This window comes from Mustela lutreola, chromosome 18 (assembly GCF_030435805.1).
Source record: "Mustela lutreola isolate mMusLut2 chromosome 18, mMusLut2.pri, whole genome shotgun sequence".
Lineage (NCBI taxonomy): Eukaryota > Metazoa > Chordata > Mammalia > Carnivora > Mustelidae > Mustela > Mustela lutreola.
Window position 1 is genome coordinate 25,124,193 of NC_081307.1, and position 19,829 is coordinate 25,144,021.

General features: G+C 36.8%; 2 protein-coding genes across 2 annotated transcripts in view; one reads left to right on the plus strand and one right to left on the minus strand.

Annotated features, from left to right (window-relative positions):
• Nucleotides 1–19,829, minus strand: part of DUSP4 (dual specificity phosphatase 4) — a 277,349-nt gene that overhangs the window by 196,572 nt on the left and 60,948 nt on the right. The gene's annotated exons all lie outside the window — the stretch shown is intronic.
• TNKS (tankyrase) overlaps nt 1–19,829 on the plus strand; it is a 209,908-nt gene that overhangs the window by 153,477 nt on the left and 36,602 nt on the right. Inside the window, exons 12-17 of the mRNA XM_059156236.1 lie at nt 5,301–5,472; nt 11,582–11,661; nt 16,046–16,191; nt 18,207–18,372; nt 19,206–19,425; nt 19,713–19,822. Coding sequence (XP_059012219.1) covers nt 5,301–5,472; nt 11,582–11,661; nt 16,046–16,191; nt 18,207–18,372; nt 19,206–19,425; nt 19,713–19,822 — 894 coding nt within the window. The remainder of the gene's footprint in view (nt 1–5,300; nt 5,473–11,581; nt 11,662–16,045; nt 16,192–18,206; nt 18,373–19,205; nt 19,426–19,712; nt 19,823–19,829) is intronic.

Genomic DNA, 19,829 nt, shown 5'->3' on the forward strand with positions numbered 1-19,829 from the left:
CTCAGTGTCTCTCTCTCTCTCTCTGTGTCAAATAAATAAATAAAATCTTTAAAAAAAAAAAAAGAATTAAAATTGTATCTCCTTAAAGTAAGAATAATAAATTCATGATGGCATATATAAAATCTGTCATTTTTTTTAGGTTAAAAATACAAAACTTACAGAGAGCAGTGTGTGTGTGTGTGTGTGTGTGTGTGTAGCTATTTAATTTGTAAGTTCTTTTTTTTTTTTCCCCCAGAGATTTTATTTATTTATTTGACAGAGATCACAAGTAGAGAGGCAGGCAGAGAGAGAGGAAGGGAAGCAGGGGAAGCGGGGCTCGATGTGGGGCTCGATGCGGGGCTCAATGCGGGGCTGGATCCCAGGACCCTGGGATCATGACCTGAGCCGAAGGCAGACGGTTCAACCCAGGCACCCTAATTTGTAAGTTCTTAGAAGAATCCTTGTGAGTGAGCAATCTCATTTATTTGGTTATCTCAGCTTGAATGACCCTTTTAAGTGCTTAACTATATGCATAATACTAGATTGTATTTGGGGGGTTGTTTTTTGTTTTTTTTTTTTAGAAGTTTAATCCTTACATAATAAAGAATATTTTAAATGTTGGTAAGCCTGTTTTTTGACCGAGTGAAGAATTGTCAGTGTGTATGAGTCAAAATTGCCGAAGCCAAGAGGACAAAAAGACAGTGTTGTCTTGACTTTCAGGTTGTCATGGGCTTTAGTTGGCCCTTTTATCCAGTGCTTTCAATTACAGATTTTGTAGATAACATGCTCAAGTTATTTATTTTCCTATATTTCTCCATCAATAGAGTGAATTACTATCAATTCCCAATTATATAACTTATAGAATGGTAGTAGAGTAATAAATCCAAACTTATGGGAACCATTAAACAATTAGAGTTCCCTATAACTCTCTGGGATCACAGTGATAAAACATCACCCTTTTTCACTGTGAAACTGAATTAGAACAGCAATGCAAATCCTGCCGGTTGACCCATTGTTAAAATCAGAGAATGGGGATTGACCTGTAGTCCTATAAAATGGTTACTGTTGCCCTTTAAAACAAATTTATCACCTGCCTTGAAAGGCACATACATTTTGGATTTTATTGCCTTGAACCATTTCAGAATACGTATGTGGAAGGAAAAAGAATAGATTGACCACTTTGTAGAGAGCCTTGATTGTATCATCTGCCTGCTTGATAAAAAAATAAATAGCAGAGCATCAGAGTACTGATAAGGTTAAATATAAGAGGAAGTTAGGGACCTTAATTTTTGTATTCAATTTTGAATCATTTTAAAGATCAGTAATGGCTCCAAAGACAGCTGATTTCCCTCCAGCAATCACTGTTCCCTTTCTTCTTTGCTTCAGAATAGGGATCAGCAAACATGTTCTTAAAAGTCCAGATAGTAAATATTTTCAGCTTTTTGGGTACTTACATAGCCATTTTAAAAGCAATCATTTTAAAAATATAAAAATCATTCTTCACTTGCAAGCAGTGTAAAACAGTCCCCTAGTTGGAATTAACCCACAGATCATAGCTTGCCAACTCACTCTTTGGAACTCTATTTTGTTCAGAATTGGGAGCTTCTTGGAAGCCTGGATTAGGAACAGTTTTGGTAATTTTATTCTCCTTACTTGTGACTGGTAAAGGCATCGTTTGGGGAGGTGTCTTTGGCCCTAGCTGTAAGTCAACTGAGGAAACTTTCTTCTTTTTTTTACAATAGATGTATAAAACATTCTTTTTGGCTTTGGAGTATGGAGTTGATGGCATAGAGCTGCCACCATCCTCTTTTGACCATAGAAGGACAAGCGTGGAGTCCTGAGATTAGGGTATCTGAGACATTGACATTTGCTTCTTTTGAGGACATGCTCCTATGAGGGTTTTCCTCACAAAAACCCTTGTCGAATGGCTGTTTAATATTTTCCCTGGCATCCATTCTTGTTCATTCTCTGGGTTGTACAAAATAACACCACATTGTTCTAGTGGTTTTTTTTTTTTGCTTGTTTCTGTGGAATGAGTGCTTCTGTTAAATATCGCTGATCCTTTTCTACAGCTTCTCAGTGTGTCACCTTCGCTGGCTGATAAAGTACTCCATCGATACCCTTTTGTTGCTACAGTAACAATTTAGAGTTTGAGGGGACAATTCTCTCATAATGAAAAATATGTACATTTTCTAAAGCAAAGAATTCTATGTTACACTGGTCTGTCTTGTAGTTTATCTGGAAAGTTTGGTTTTCTGAGATACTAGAATCTAATGCCACCTGTGGAAATGAGTGGATGCCGTATATACGTCAGTAGGGATGAAAACATAAAGCTTCGGTATATGATTAAGGTTTTAACTTCCTAGCATTATCAGTCAGTCCTCATCAGATGGTTGGAATTTTTTTCAACTAGACATAAAAAATTCCTCTTATAAATGAACTCTAACAGCGATTTATACATTATTCTATTTTTTTTTTTCACTTATTCACATAAGCTGTTCACATAGCTCCAAGCTATGTCCTAGACCTTGTGTTTCTGGGGAGTGGGAAGGACAGAGGAGAAGAATTACATTTAAGATCAAGTCATAATTTCTGCTTTTATTTTTTATTTTTATTTTTTTAAAGATTTTATTTATTTATTTGACAGAGAAAGATCACAAGTAGGCAGAGAGGCAGGCAGAGAGAGGAGGAAGCAGGCTCCCAGCTAAGCAGACAGCCCGAAGCGGGGCTCGATCCCAGGACCCTGGGATCATGACCTGAGCCGAAGGCAGCGGCTTATCCCACTGAGCCACTCAGGCGCCCCTAATTTCTGCTTTTAAAAAGATTTCCGATTTACATATAGCATCTAGCACCACGCCTAATATCGGGAAGTGCTTAGTAAACGTTAGCTGCATCCCTTTCTCAGACTTTTTAGGAGGTAAACAACTTAGTTGTAATTTTGACAGCTGTATACAAGGATAAGGAATATGAAACAGAGAATGATAGCTTGGTAGAGAAATGAGAACGTGTCAGCGGAGGTGCATTCAGCACCACCCCTCCAAAACCGAGAGTAAAGAGAAACAAGGAACGTTAATGGAAATAATATTAGTGAGTGGTGTTTTTTGCCCAAACTCATTCCATTCCACAGGTGCATGCCCCAGAGTGAGTGAGAGACAGAAGGGAATCTGTTGTTTTCTGTATTGTGCTCAGTTTCACCAGGTTTATGTATTGAGACAACCTCTCTTTACACATAGTGTGTTTAGTGTTTAAAGACACTATATGACTTTGGGGTTCAGTTGATCTGCTGATACATTGAAGGCAAAACTGGCCAGTGTTGAATTTGCTTAGAAACCTTGTATCTTTCTCTACCATTACATTGTCAAGGTGTTTGCAAGGATAGTGTTGACCAAAGACAGATTTTACATTTTGCAGTGACTTTAGAAACTAACACCTTCATAAAACAGGGTTCCAGGGTAATCTGATAAAGCTGCAGCACAGCAAGCCTATCAAATGGTGATGAAAAAAATAGAGTAGAAAGGAAGATAGTATAAAAGTAAATTACAGATGGTCTTAAATGACATGCTGAGGAGTTCATATTTATTTGAAGGCACTGAAGAGTCACTGAGTTTGAGCTGAAAAATAACTTAGTAATATCTGTATTTTGAAGTAGTAGTTGTCAGACCACATGAGTTAGCAAATTGAACTGAGGATTTCGGTCACTATAATTAAATAATTTAGTGGGTTTCTTACCAAATTTCCAGAAAAATGTTAATGATTAGAATGTTCCCAATTTTAAGTTTTTCTCATGTGGTGAGGTAACAAAGAAATAGAGAGAAAGTCAAGAGGTTTAGTTTGGTAGCCTGTGTTTTCCATGAATACATGCTTATGGCTGTGCTTTTATCTTGCTTATGTATAAACAGTCACTTTTCTGCTGGTAAATGAGACCTCTGATTGCATATATCAGTATGTCATGACAAATTTTGTGACACTCCATTAAGAATTTAGATGAACCGTTGCCTGAAAAAGTATGACAGCCTTACTTAAAATGATGGAAGACTGAGACATGGAGATCAGTCGTCTTAAATCTTTTCTTTCCTTAATCTTGTATTGGGTGGGTATGCACAAATATGCTAGAATAATCTGCTAGCATATATTTGAGAATTACTGTCTGCCCTGAAGAGGATCCTTCTAAAGAACTCAGAAAACCTGTATAATACAATCCATAATCTCAATAGCCATAACAAAAATTGGCCCCATGTTAAAATTTGTAAGATGGTACTAACTTGACATGGGTATTCAGAAAGTCAGTAATCACCAAGACTTCGAATAATCAAGACTTCTTAAGAAAGCTCAGACTTGCACTGGATTTCATAATCCAGAAAGTCAGAAAGAAGGGCTACTCTGAAAGAATCAGCATGTACAATGAACATGGATTTTGGTTGGATTGGAATAAAAGGTACTTACAGGGGCATCCTGGAAAACAGGTTTGATCAAATTATGAAGCTGATCCCAAAGTTGAATGTTATCTTAAAACTAGCTAAATTATTCTTCCTTTATAACTTCAAAGTTTTAAAAATGGAACATTTGAAAATTTAAATCTTTGGGGGGCTGGTTAAATGTGTTAGTAATTCAGGCACTAGTAATTCAGTTTAGTAATGAGGGTATTCTATTAAAATTATTTACTAAAATTAGAAAAGAAATGTAATTAACTACTTTTTTTTTTAGATTATTTATTTATTTATTTGACAGAGAGATCACAAGTAGGCAGAGAGGCAGGCAGAGAGAGGGGAAGCAGGCTCCCTGTTGAGCAGAGAGCCCGATGCGGGACTCGATCCCAGGACCCTGAGATCATGACCCAAGCCGAAGGCAGCGGCTTAACCCACTGAGCCACCCAGGCACCCTGTAATTAACTACTTTGACTGTCTTCGCTTACGTATTCTGTAGTCTTCATGTTACAGGAGCAAGTTTGGTGAAATCCATTCATCCAGAAGTATTTCATGTACATCTTGGATGTGGCAGGCAGTGAGCATCGGAGTCCCAGCCCTCAGAGACCTTGCATTCTAGTTGTTGAGGGGAGTGGAGGGACTGGAAGATGAACAGGAAGACAGTCATTCAGGGCAGGGATGAGTATGTTGTAATTTTCAATAAGATAGTCAGAGAAGGATAACTAAGAAGCTGACATTTTTTCAGAAGCAGTCACCGAAAAGTTAATAATAAATAGACTATGGCATTTTTCAGAATGCTTTTGACCGTTTTATTTTTCTCATAAGAATTTATTTGCTAGGGTGTAAAATGGAACAAGTAGATACTCAATTCTCTGTTCCCACCCAATGGTTTTACAGATGAACGCACTGGACACCCTTGGTCAGACTGCTTTGCATCGAGCTGCCCTCGCAGGTCACCTGCAGACTTGCCGCCTCCTGCTGACTTATGGCTCTGATCCTTCCATCATCTCCTTACAAGGCTTTACAGCCGCGCAGATGGGCAACGAAGCCGTGCAGCAGATTCTAAGTGGTGAGTTTAAATAAATAAGTAGTACATTCTGGCCTTCCCGCTTCATGTCCGCTGATAGAAACAGACAAACTCTGCACCACTTGTTTTAAGTCGCTCTTTGGAACACTTTCTCTGCCTGAATATTTTTCATACCTTTCCTTGCTGGCAGTTTAGCCTGAGGCCCTTCCTATCAACCTTTTTGGTGGAGTGAGGTAGGTGTCAGGGAAAGGAGACATATACTCTTTCTCTCTCTTTTTCTTTTTTTTTTTTTTTTTAGTTTTAAATTGAAAACCTGACTCATGGGTGTTATGATCAAAGGTGACTTAAAGCTCCTATAAATGGTGTGGAATTATGGCAGCTCTAAAATCTGTCAAATAGAGAAAATAAGAAATCATTCATCTGGTAATGTTCTTTAATTCAGTGTTCTTATATATGGGATAGTCTGACTGACTTTTTTTGTATTTCTTAAGGTCATTTCACCGTTAGGAAATTACCTTGTTTTTCCTAGCTTAAATACAGTTATAAAATCTTATTGAATATTAGTGCCTACCTACTGCAGCATTTGATATTTTATCTACTTAATGTATTGAGGGAGATTGAACATAGAACTGATATGAAAGTTGACTAGTTTCCTGAGCCCCCAAATTAGAGAAAATGACACCGTCTAGCTCTTGAAAAATGGTGAGCTAGATAGAGAATTAATTTGGTATAACTGACTCTTGCTTCCCATCCCTTTATTTTTGTCTGTGGGTTATATCTGCTCTAGAATGACATAACAAACAGAAGAGTAAAATGGAGAAGGAAAGCTACAGACTAGGAATCTGAAGTCCTAGTTACTTTCTTCTGCCGATAACCCAGGATTTCTTTGCTCCATCAGACACAGTGCCTTGTCATAAAGAATATTTTATAATATGCCCTTTTCTTATTCAGAAATGAAATGTTTAGATAATGTGACCTAATTGTAGAGATACCTTCCAAAAATCCCAAATTAAATACCCTATCTATAATATAAAGCGAAAATGACAGTAATTGACATAAAATAATTTATAATTATTGTGATAGTAATAACTTGGATAAAACAACACTAGAAGACAAAAATAAGCCCCACAAATTTCTCAAGAGCCCTGCAAAAATATAGCACAGCTGAGAATCCCAACTATATTCTGAAATAGGTCTAGGCTTGTGGAGCTCATATATGTATTGTTAGAGCTGAATCAGAATATCTGCAATGTTTTAAAAGCTATTAATTGGGATTTACTTTCCTCATGCCAGCTCATTCGTAGATAGTATCATTCTTTTTTTTTTTTTTTTTTTTTGTATCATTCTTCTTCAGTCTTAAATGGTGATCTAGAGACATTTGAAGTAAGCCCTGTCTAGAACACTTTTACATCAAAATTGAAAAGATCTAGAGGAATGAAATTTCCTATTACAGGATTGCAAGCTTGAAGTATGAAAAACATTTAACTTCCTGTTCCAGTGGAGCAATAGAACATTTACTTACAGAGGAGATAGTATCCTGCTTTGATTAAGAACTCTTTCAGCCTTCTCAGTAAATTCTAATATAATTTCTAAAAAAGTGGGATTTTTATTAAAACATTCTAAATTTTTTTTACACTTTACCAGGAACCATTTAGCATTGGATTTTAAGTTAGATTTTATAATTTGTAGCCATAAATCAGGCAAACAGCTATCACATCAAAATTTCTAATAATATTATGCATAATTTTAGAGATAATTGACAAAATGGAGAAGAAAGGATTGAATAAATTAAGCAGATTAGATCCATTAATGCTTTTTATTTTTTTATTTTTTTTTTTTTAAAGATTTTATTTATTTATTTGACAGAGAGAGATCACAAGTAGGCAGAGAGGCAGGCAGAGAGAGAGGAGGAAGCAGGCTCCCCACTGAGCAGAGAGCCCGATGCGGGACCCGATCCCAGGACCCTGAGATCATGACCTGAGCCGAAGGCAGCGGCTTAACCCACTGAGCCACCCAGGCGCCCCATTAATGCTTTTTAAATGCCTTCTAATTCAGTGTAATTAGAATATATGACTTCTGGTAAAAGATGAAATTAAATACTGAATCACAAATGAAATATTTTATTCAATTATTTTGGTAATTCTTCTTAAAAGTTTGTTTGGAATATAAAACATTATACAGGTAATTAAATGTGTAACATAGGACATGCCAGAACTTTTGGATTTAATTCTTAATATTCTTTATTGATCTGGAAAAACAGTACAAATAGTAGAATTGTATGATAAAATGTTGCCCTTAGAAAGGTTTTGAAAGTAGGAATTGTTTTTTTTGTTGTTGTTTGGAAAAAGATATAATTTTTTAAACTAATATTTCTATGAGAAACTTGTGTATCTATAGTCTGTGGTCTGTGTACTAGCTGAACTTTCTGATTTTACCTACATTGACTCATCCATCCCAAGTTATATGTGTAATGACTCCCTAAAGAATGCAGCAGTCATTTTCAGGCTGGGAGTTGTATCCCAGTAGTGATCTGTAAAATCAATTTAGTGAGTTGTAACCAACATTATAAAAAATAGAACAGAGTAGAAAATATCAGAGTTCAATTTTTGAAATGGCCAATGTAACTTCTGTCTTTCTAAAGCAAAATACAGCCATGAAGAGATTTAATTATGACACAGAATTAGGATAAATGTGGGTTTACACAACTTTTTTTTATCAGATATATACATTTATATGTGTATGCACACATGCGTACACACATACAGATGTATTAGTATCAGAATGTTTGATTTTATGTGTTTATATATACATATGTGTATGTGTATTCACTTTGTGTATTGAGTCCCAACATAAAGTATGTTAGGTTGGGCATACGAAGTAGCCATTTCTGTAGGAAAGACACAGCCAGATATTGGGAATTGAAGGTGGTTTAACCTACTGTGTTTTATTGTGGGTCACGGACAAAAAAGTCTGGCAACATCTAAATAGCCTTAGCTCTCTTACATCAAAATAATAAACATTTTGTTTTCTTAGGGAAAAAAAATGCAGCAGTCATATAGGATGTATATTAAGTTACTGGTGTTCTGTTCCGGGTAACATTTTAAAGATGCATTTAAATACACCTGTTGATAACAGGTTTAAGACCCACATTTAAAGACCTGTGCTTCCTGCTCTGAGGTCAGTAGTTGCATTAGTAGTTTACATTAATGGAGTTTGAATTGTAAACTCTTGGCAGTATTTACATAAGAATTAACATCAGATAGCAACTTTTTATAAACCAGCATTTTAAAACATCCTTTCAGAAGATTTGACCTTTTTCTCCAGAGATGCTTTCTCTATATCTGCTCTGTCCACATGACTAGTGGCTACTATATTAACAGATAAAGACTATTTCCAGCATCACAGTTCTCTTAAACAGCAATTTTAGGCTTGACCTTGGCATGAAATAATTCTGACTGTATTCCAATATGGTTATCCCATTATTTTCACCCAGTCATTTATAGCGGTAAGGATATGTGAGAGCCAAGTGAAACACCGAAATCCCCGTTTACATTTGCACATTGAAATAAGCCAGTGTGGCCTATTGCCAGTCCAGTCAACGGCCAGTCTGAGGGGATTAAAAAATAACAATAATAAAATAATTGTTTTACACAAATAACAACTGCCTTCCAGCCTTTGAAACTTTAGGTTTGGGGTTCCTTGTCTTCCCTCCCCTTCCCTTCCTTTTCCTTTCCTTCTCCCTTTCCCATTCCTTCCCCTCCCCTCCCCTGCCCTCCCCTCCCCTCCCCTCTCCTCCCCTCCCCTGCTTCCTGTCCTTCCTCCTCTCCTTTTTCGTCTCCTTTCTCCTTTCCGTATTCCGGTGAGCAGAAGAGAATAGGAGAAAAAATTAGAAGCTCATCTTTAACCTTTGACTCGAGGTAAAATCTTTAATTTCATATTCTACAAAAGCCAGCGTTGCTTATAAAAGAATTTAAAAGTTAAAGCATTCTGAATTCTTTTCTTACAGTTTTTACTAATATAGTACTTTTCTTACACTTTTTACTAATGTAGTACTTTGTGTATCAGCTACTCTTCTTTTACTTATGTTCCCTTTTAACTTCATTTTTATGTCCTTCTTTTAATTCTGCACCTCTTTGTACAAAGTTCCTGGGGTGTCTATATATCCTTTCAGCTAATACTTTGTTCACATTGTTTCTAAAAATGAATCTGTTCTAAGCCTGTTCAGGATTTATAATGGATGCAAAACTCTATAATTTGTATAGTAATTAATCAATATCTTTAAATAACTGCTTTCGACTCTTTGAGTAGGAGTAGGGATTTCTCCATAGTTCTCAGAAGCATTCTTGTATTTGCATAAAAATTTTTGCTTGATTGTAAAATTATACCATTTGCAAGTAGTCTGTATCAAGACCAGTGTGCCAGTTTCAAATAGTTCATAGAACTAAAACATTTAGCCTTATTTGTATCCCTCAGATGCTAGAATCTGAAAATATCCAAAGGTCCAACTCCATATATATCAACAATTGTCATTTTATTTTGTTGAAATGATAAATTAAAACTATTACCTAGAGATATCCAAAGGATGTTTCAGTGCATTTTCCCAACTGCCAGAATCACTGTCACAGAGACATAATATACACATGGACTTTCTCACCCATAAATGCAGCGGTGGCATGCGCAGCAAGAATGGAGGCAAATTAGACCAGAAAGAACAGAATAAAGGCAGCCAAAGAAAGAGCAGTGACGGGCCAAACACACTGACCCCAGTACAGACTAGCATGGAAGTCAGTTCAGCAAATGCTTTCTGAATGTTCTCTGTGAAAAGGAACATGAAGATGAGCAGGACCTGATTTCTTTCCTCCACAGCTCCACAGACTAACAAATAATGAACTCTCTTCTGAAGGAAAACATTTATTGATGTTTCAAAAAGATACTTCATCATATGAAATACTCTCTCCTCGCTTTAATCTTGGCATTTTATCTGCTACGTATTATCATGACTAAATAAACACAGTTTCTATTTTATGGAGGAGTTCTCATAACCAATTCTGTAAAAGCCACTCTCCTGAATGAAGCACTTTAGACTGGAAAGAGCCAAAGTATTTCTTCTGAAATCTAAAACCTTTTCATAGCATCACTTGATCTTCCCATGTAGATAGTGGACTCAAGAAAGGCGTCTTTGATCATAAGATAATGTAGTCTTAAATCCAAAGAAGATTTAAGGAAAACCAACACTTAGTTTATAGGAGCAAAAGCTAATCTATTAAATGATTTGTCTGTTGTCACCAGTACTAGTCAAAATCCAAGTCTCCTGGACTTCACTCCTTTTGGGTTACATGAATGTGCGTTATAAAGGCCATCCATAACGTCCGCAAACATATTTTGAGTGACATATGTTGTTTCCTTTGAAAATTTTTAAATTTGAGCCAATGTATAATGAGTTTTTGGTTTGTTTATATTGTATTAATCGAAACACTTCATTTGTTAGCCTCATACTTCTACATCTAGCAGCCTCATCTGATTATAGTCTATTTAGCATTTGTGTCACACCTCCCAATTGTACAGACATTTTTAACTGCATTTCTCTGAAGCCATTCAATAAATGTGAATTAAAGAAATTTCTGTATTTAGTAAGCCCTTTTGTACACTGATTATATTTTCTGAGACCACTGATTTGGGGAGTAGTCCCTCTGTTTATATTGAGGAAGTCGAGGCCAAAAAGAAAAAAGCTGAACATTAAGTCCTAAAAGTTGAGTGCCTTCCCTCGACTTACACAACAAAATCTATGGTAAAGCTTTGCCACCGCATTTGTAAGACCAAAGTATCATAAAGATGTTTTTGATATCGTGCTCTTATGTTTCTTTATTCCCTTTTGCCAAGTGTTGGCCAGAAAATTTGAAGACTTGAATAGTAGGGATGGAGGAGGATTGTGTGCCTTTGAATTTATTTAAATGTAGCTTAGGATGAGATAGTTATAAATTGAAACAAGAAGGTACTTTTTCTTAACTGAAAACAAAGAAGAATCCATAGCTTAGATCTCAGGAATTTCTTACCCCTTAATCTCTCTTTCCATTCACCAAATAATTTTCCCTTCTTAATTCTGTGATTCCTTAAAAGCCAACAGGAGTAACCTTTCCTCTCCTTTATTCAGAAAGTACACCTATACGCACTTCTGATGTTGACTATCGACTCCTAGAGGCATCTAAAGCTGGAGACTTGGAAACTGTGAAGGTAAATCAGTGCTTTTAGAATCTTGGGTAGCGCCGTTGAAACTTTGCTAACCAATTCATTTTAAGTTCCTAAGTGAAACTATTCAAATCCAAATAATAAAAGGGATGAACAAAGTAGATCCATAAACAGGAGAGCTCTTTAACCAGGAAGGATTTTCTAGTATGTGCTTTATTACCGTTGCGCCACGAGGTTGGCCTAGTATATGCTTTATTATATCCATTAAACTGCTTTAGCTACTTTCCTTCTGGGTCTATGAAAGCTCTTTTACTTCTGCTGGTATTAATGAAAGTGTTATTTGTAGCCACATTCATAAATGTCTAAGCTAGTTCGAGCCCGGTAATATATTACACAATAAAGTTCGAAACAATATTTCTTCAACTTTTCTAAGAGATTCTCACTGTTGCTCTAGGAAATTGCTCTATGATCCTGCATTCATTCGGAATTAACTTAAATACCAAAGATGGATTTTCTTCCTTTTTTTTTTATTTAAGAAAGAAAGTTCTTTTTCTTTTTTTCTTTTTATTTATTTGAGAGAGAGTAAAAGAAAATGAGAGGACGAGCACAGTGGAGGTGAGGGGCAGCAGAAGAAGCAGATTCCCCGCTGAGCAGGGAGCCTGATGAGGGGCCTGATCCCAGGACTCCAGGATCATGACCCACGCTGAAGGCAGACGCTTAACCAACTGAGCCACCCAGGTGCTCCTGGATTTTCTTTTCTATGTAACTCTGCTTGCCAGGAAAATTTTAACAGCCTTTATTTGTGGCACAGAAACCACAAATAACATTAAATTATACATAAACATTAAATTATAGATGTAATTTTTTTCAGATATAAAATGATATTCTGATACTAAATATCCTTTTTAAGAACAGATACTTCCTGTCTGCAATCACTTATGTAGGGATTAAGATAGGGATGAAGATAGGAAGAGATAGGGGTTTTGTTTTTATTTAGGCATTGGTCTTAGAGTTTGTCTGTCTTTATTTCTTTCTTTTTTTCTTTTTTGAAGAAAGGCCAAGTGTGGGCCAGAAAATTTGAAGACTAGAATAGTAGGGATGGAGAAGGATTTGCGTGTCTTTGAATTTATTTATTTATTTTTAAAGATTTATTTATTTGTTTGTTTGTTTATTTGACAGGCAGAGATCACACGTAGGCAGAGTGGCAGGCAGAGAGAGCGAGGTGGGGGAAGCAGGCTCCTTGCTGAGCCCGATGTGGAACACCATCCCAGGACTGTGGAATCATGACCTGAGCTGAAGGCAGAGTCTTTAACCCACTGAGCCACCCAGACACCCCTTGGAATTTATTTAAATGTAGCTTAGGGGCGCCTGGGTGGCTCAGTGGGTTAAGCCGCTGCCTTCGGCTCAGGTCATGATCTTGGGGTCCTGGGATCGAGTCTCGCATCGGGCTCTGCTTCCTCCTCTCTCTCTCTCTCTGCCTGCCTCTCTGCCTACTCGTGATCTCTCTTTGTCAAATAAATAAATAAAATCTAAAAAAAAAAAAAAAATGTAGCTTAGGATGAGATAGATATGAATTGAAACAAGGAGGTACTTTTTTCTTATCTGAAAACAAAGAACAATCCATAGCTTAGATCTTATCCCTTAATCTCAGTCTCCATTCACCAAATAATCTTCCCTTACTGGTCTTCCCGCTCAGTGGGAAGTCTGCCTGTCCCTCTGCCTCTGCCCTTCCCCCTGTTCATAGTCTTTCTCTCTCAAATAAATAAAATCTTAAAAGAAAAAGAAGAAGAAGAAAAGAAAGAAAATACAGTAAACTCTTTCAAGCTGTGTTACCTAGAATTTTTTTTTTAATTTCAATATGTGGCCACTTCTAACATCTCTTCCATCTTATAAGAACATCTGTTATTTAAAGAAAAACAGTAAACTTCAGTTGTAATAGCCACTGGGGAGAAATTTTAAAGTTCTCTTAGATCTAAAACTGTATACTTTTTTCCTTAAATAAAATTACATATACTTTTTGTCATTTGAAATATATGCTAATAAAAGGAAATCTTTACGTATAAAAGTGATCAGGACTTCTTTTCTACATCATGGCATGATAATCTCACCAGCCTTGCTACATGTACCCATGATCATTAAATTAATAGCTTAGTATTTTCTTAATTTGTAGTTTTTAATTCCATGTGTTTTGTATGTACTGATAGGCAAATCTCTAGCTTTCAAGTTTCCTAAAAAAGCATTTGTGTCACACCTCCCAGTTCTACAGTCGGCCTTCACAATAAAGGCCGACTATAATTTTATGAACGGAATGGAAGTGGCAGAAGAAAAGCAAAGTACAAATTAAGTGAGAATTAAGCATGGTAAATTTCCTTCCCTAGAGGCTTCAGAGAGTATTAAATTATTAGGAATTAGAAGAAAAGGCTGTTTGCTGAGTAAAGTATTTGAAATTATGAAAATCAGGTAGGAAGAATGTAAATTTGCTTTGGCATTCAAAAGGAAATTGAAATTGAACAGGGAATAAAGAACTTCCAAATACTAAAAAGTGAATGTTTCTTAAGCAGAACGGGCTTTTATTTTTGTAACCTGGCAAAATGAGTTGTGTGTCATTCCATACCACATTCCTGTTTTGCTGATATTCTCTGCGGGGGGGAAAAAAAAAAGTTAGACTGTAAGAGCCTGAAGAAAACCCAGCAGCAGCAAGAAGCAGCTTTAATCATGTAAGCCACCAGTAGAAGGTGTTTACTAACAATTTTTGTGCTTTCTAGTTTTTTTTTTTTTTTAAAGATTTTATTTATTTATTTGACAGAGAGAGATCACAAGTAGGCAGAGAGCTAGGCAGAGAGAGAAGCGGAAGCAGGCTCCCCGCTGAGCAGAGAGCCCGATGCGGGGCTCGATCCCAGGACCCTGAGACCATGACCTGAGCCGAAGGCAGCGGCTTAATCCACTGAGCCACCCAGGCGCCCCATGTGCTTTCTAGTTTTATGTATTAATTTATTCACTTCTATTTCATTTTGGTTTTTGATTCTATAATGTAGACTCACTTATCGCTAAAGGGTAAGATATTTGACCTGGCCAGATGACAGTGGCTCTTGAGATTCTAGAGTCAGGGCTTTTCCACGTAGAGCTGGTGAGACTGTAGGCTCTCCCTGCGACCCAGCTCTCCAGCCTGTGTGCACTGTGCCACCTGCCGAGTCCTGCTCTTACCCTACCGATGGGAAAGCCCCGACTCAGGAAGTCAGTAGAAACAGGTGCCTCCCAGGCTTTTGGTTTTTATGTAATAATAGCTCATTACAGTGGCAAGAGTGGCAGCAAGATTATCAGATGCCTGGAAAGCCCAGCCATCCTACCTGTTTTCTCTGGGTTTTTTGACTATTCTTTCCATTACCTTTCTTTGCATCACTTCCCCGAATGAGGGCAGTTAGGAAAGGAAGCAAGCATGTAGCAGAAAGATCAAAAGAATATGAATAGGGAAAACCAAGTTTGAGCCTTTATTGTACCTTTACCTTACCAGCTCTGTGAAAGGACAGGCTGCTTAGCACTCTCTGAGCATTGGTCTATTTTATCTGTAAGATGGAGATAATGACCAACTTCACAGATAGATAATAGTTCTCTCGCTGAAAGAATATGAGGTTCTTTATAAATTGTGAATTATTATTGATGTATTATTAAAATTCATCTGTCACTGCCAGTGGTGCAACCTGCCGGTCCCTACTTTGCTTCCCGCTGCTGTATAAGCAAGCAGACGGAATCGAGCTTGTGCTGACACACTCGCATTCACGAGGAGATGAAAGACGAAAAACGAGAGCATGATTGGAATCAGTTTGACTCGCAGCGGCCGACAGACATCTCCCAGAGATCGGGGGAAGCACTGATGACCACATGGCTTTCCTGGAGCGGGTCAGGGGACCAAGTGGGTGGCCCAGGCAGAATTCATGTGATCTTTCTGGCGGCGTTTTGCTTGCCACATCAGTGGAGACAAGACCTCTGGGTAGTTCTGCAGTCAGCCAGGGTCGGTCCTCCTTGAGGGAAACATGGCAGACAGCGTGCTGGTACAGGCAGATGCGCTGGGCAGACAGTCTCGGGGAAGAGAGCCTTACGAAGATGAAAGACGAAGGCATCATTTGCCATGGAGAGTCTTGCTTTATTATGAGTTTTTCTCTTTGATGAGGATTTTGGCCAGGAAATGTTAAAAAAAAAAAAAAAAAGATGAAATTGCTCTGTAAGCTGTAAAAATATTTGTAGACACTGTGAAGCCAAGCAGAGTGCTGATTTTTAAACATCACTTGCATTATCTAATCTTTAGAAATAAATATTCATTAGGAAATAACAGCTTATCCAGGATGCCTGCAGTATTTTGGAGCAAAACATGGGAATAAATATTAATGTTCTTTTTGTGTTTGTGTGTGTGTGTGTGTGTGTGTCATTAAAGCAACTTTGCAGCCCTCAGAATGTGAACTGCAGAGATCTGGAGGGCCGGCATTCTACCCCTTTACACTTTGCGGCAGGCTACAATCGCGTGTCTGTCGTCGAGTACCTTCTACACCACGGTGCCGATGTCCACGCCAAAGACAAAGGGTATGTGTTAGAATTTAGTGTTTGGGACTTGCGAATTTTTTACAACTATTTTTTGAAGTCCTAGATATTTTTTTCACTCTTAAAAAAGTAATACGTGTTTTTTAAAATTTAAGGCATGTAATAGAAATGTACAGTATAGCAAATGAAAATCCCTATCACCCCACCTTCTGAAGATTACGTGAACACTTTGTGATAATCCTCCAGATTTTTCTAAAAGTTCAGATGCTCTTGCAGTGGCAGTGCTTGTTTTTAACTTAAAGGATGACGCCCTTCCACGTAGCCTACTCTGCAACTTGCTTTCTCACCCAGGAGTGTATCTCGAATGCCTTTCCGTATCAGTACTTAATTGTCCATCTCATCTTTTTAATGCCTGTGATAGTATTTTACTGCATCGCGTGAATGTGTTTATACAGTTTGTAATTTATTGTTCGTCCTTTCTTCTTTTTTGCTATTTAAAATGTATGCTCTCTTCCCAAAAGAAGCCATCCATCCCAAAGTCATTGGTATTAATAGATGTATAATTTTATTTTCACTAATTCAGATATTCTATACTTTTTATATTAGTTTACTAAATTATTTTAATTTATCTAGACAGAGTTTAAAGCAGTCACGGCAGCTGTTTAAAAATGCGAGAAGGAAGTGTTAACTGAAATGAGCTTCCGTATTCTGAGTTAATTTCATATCATCTCAAAATAGAAATAAGCAAGCACTTTTCTGTGCAATTACATATCAGAGTGGAATTAAACCATACAATTTAGACTTCAGTTAACCATTACGGATTTATTTATCTTTTAAAACGGGCACTTCAGACTTGAATATTTAGTAATAATAGCACCAGCTCTTTCCAAGTGTTGTAGCACTCTGGAGAGCAACCAGTTTCCATTGCCCATTTTATTTTTATTTTATTTGTTTATTTATTTATTAAGATTTTATTTATTTATTTGTCAGATAGAGAGATAGAGAGAGAGCAAGAGAGCTCAAGCAGGCAGAGTGGCAGGCAGAGGTAGGGAGAGAAACAAGCTCCCTGCTGAGCAAGGAGCCCGATGCGGGACCTGAGCCAAAGGCAGCGACCCAAGTGACTGAGCCACCCAGACATCCCTCCATTGCCCATTTTAGTTAGCACTCAGTATTTTTGGTCTCAAAACATTAAAAAAAAAAAAAAAAACTGATCCTAAGTAAAAAGACATTTGATACCTTGTTTTTGTCATGTTTTAAGTGCAACTTAAGCTTGTCCTTTTGATTCACTCTTTTTTTATAGGAATCCCTTTCTATCTTTTTCCAATTGCCAGCTGCCTTCCAACCAGAGCTCAGAGTTATCTCAAACTAGTTTGCTCATAAGTTGAGGCAGCTAGATTTTTCTCATCGGGCTGGAGTTTATGGTTGGTGTCACTGTCTCCCTTACTGAATACTGAAGTTTCTGTATCATTTGGCTTTTTGAGTTTTCACTGTATGACACTTAAATATTTAAATCTATGCATAGAAACCACTACTGAATTAATAGGAATTAAGAAATAAAAACCAAAGACAAAAGGTAAAACTTGCCTAAATAAACTAGTTAAATTGCATTGTATATTTTATAAGCATACAGTTTTCATTAGGAAAACCCAAATGGAAGAAAAGCTGAGTTGATTAAAAGCCAATTCCTGATTAGATTATTCCTGAAGTCACTTTGTAGTGTTGCTCTTAATATTGATGAAACCTGACTTTAAAGTATTGTGATGGAGCTTTTCTATGGGTGTATCTGTATGTGTTTTAAGCATAGGATGGCTGTGAAATTTCTATCCATCACCAAGAAACTAGGGAAAAAATCCTTATATTGAAAGGGATGTTTTTGAAATTGTTAATTCCTATTTGGAAATGGATGCTATATCTTCAAGACCAGAGGAGAATTCTTTCTTTTGAAGTGAGTGTTCAGTATAGTCACTGCTGTAGAAGAATTATGTTATTTTTATTATAAGTATCATTTTAACACAAAGATCTGTTATATGTCTTTAAAATAATTTTCTTTTGTTTAGTGGCTTGGTGCCCCTACATAATGCTTGTTCATATGGACACTATGAGGTAGCTGAGCTTTTAGTAAGGCATGGGGCTTCTGTCAATGTGGCGGACTTATGGAAATTTACCCCTCTGCATGAAGCAGCAGCTAAAGGAAAATATGAAATCTGCAAGCTCCTTTTAAAAGTATGTAATTTTAAAAATTATAAAATATAAAGTAATTATATTTATTTTTTGGTTAGCATGTAAAATTACATCACAGTAAATTATTAAGTATAAGAAGTGCTATAAAGACTGCTTCCATTTTCTATTTTAGGGGGATATTTAAGTGTGGTATGATACTTACATAGCTTTGAGTAGTGTCTGAAGTGCCTTTCTGAACTGATTTGATTAAGTTCAGTTCATCACAGTTCATCAGGGTAGGTTTTGGAAAGAGTTGCATTAGTTTGCACTGCTTATCCAGTACTTATGATACTAATGTGAGAAAACATTGTACTAGGAGAAACAAGAGTTTTAATCAACATTGATTTTTTTTCTTAGCAGCTGTTTTATTATTAACAAACTCATTGCTCATTATTAAACATATATCTTACAAGAACCTTAATATTAGATTGGTATTAAAATATAAAGTAATCTTTAGACAAAATTATGCATATAAATTTGGGGGATATAAATGAAATAGTAGAAACTGGTAGTTTTATTAAACTAACTTAATGGTTTTGTGTTTTTTTAAATTAAAAGATGTGAAAAAATAATCAGACATATTGTTTTTTGTCTCTCTTTTTTTTAACTAGAGAAAAACTTACGGGGGTTAAACATAAATAGAATTCTTGTCCCACCACTTTTATGGTATCAGATAAGGCCTCCCCCACCCCCCGCCCCAAATGCGTATAAAATAGATCTCTTTCCTTGGGTGAGTGAAGATGAAGTTAAAAATAAACCTTAGAAAAGATAACTATAGAAAATACAAACCCCATTTGGTTTTGTTGGTCTCTTTTGTCTTATTGTTGTTGTTTTAGCACGGAGCAGATCCAACCAAAAAGAACCGGGATGGAAATACACCATTAGATTTGGTAAAAGAGGGAGACACAGATATCCAGGACTTGCTGAGAGGCGATGCTGCCTTGTTGGATGCTGCCAAGAAAGGCTGCCTGGCAAGAGTGCAGAAGCTGTGTACCCCGGAGAACATCAACTGCAGAGACACCCAGGGCAGGAACTCAACCCCTCTGCACCTGGCAGGTAAGTGTCAGTGGCTCATCCAAGGCCCATTGGCTGTTCTTGGACAGCTGATACAGTTTACCAGAAGATGAAAGAAATGCTGAGCAGAAATAGTAAAATGCTTTTGATTGACATCATTTTATATAATTTCTAATTGTAAAGGCTCTTAGTTATGTGAGAGGAGTATTAGCTTTTAAAGCAAAAAGTATCTATAATCCTAACATTTTTCTGGTCATTCTTTATAGACATAGATACAAATATTGATATATTTTCTTAGTCTAACATGTTTGCCTTTTTCACTCTAATAGCAGGCTACAATAATCTGGAAGTAGCTGAGTATCTTCTGGAGCATGGAGCAGACGTTAATGCCCAAGACAAAGGTGGTCTAATTCCTCTTCATAATGCAGCGTCCTACGGGGTGAGCA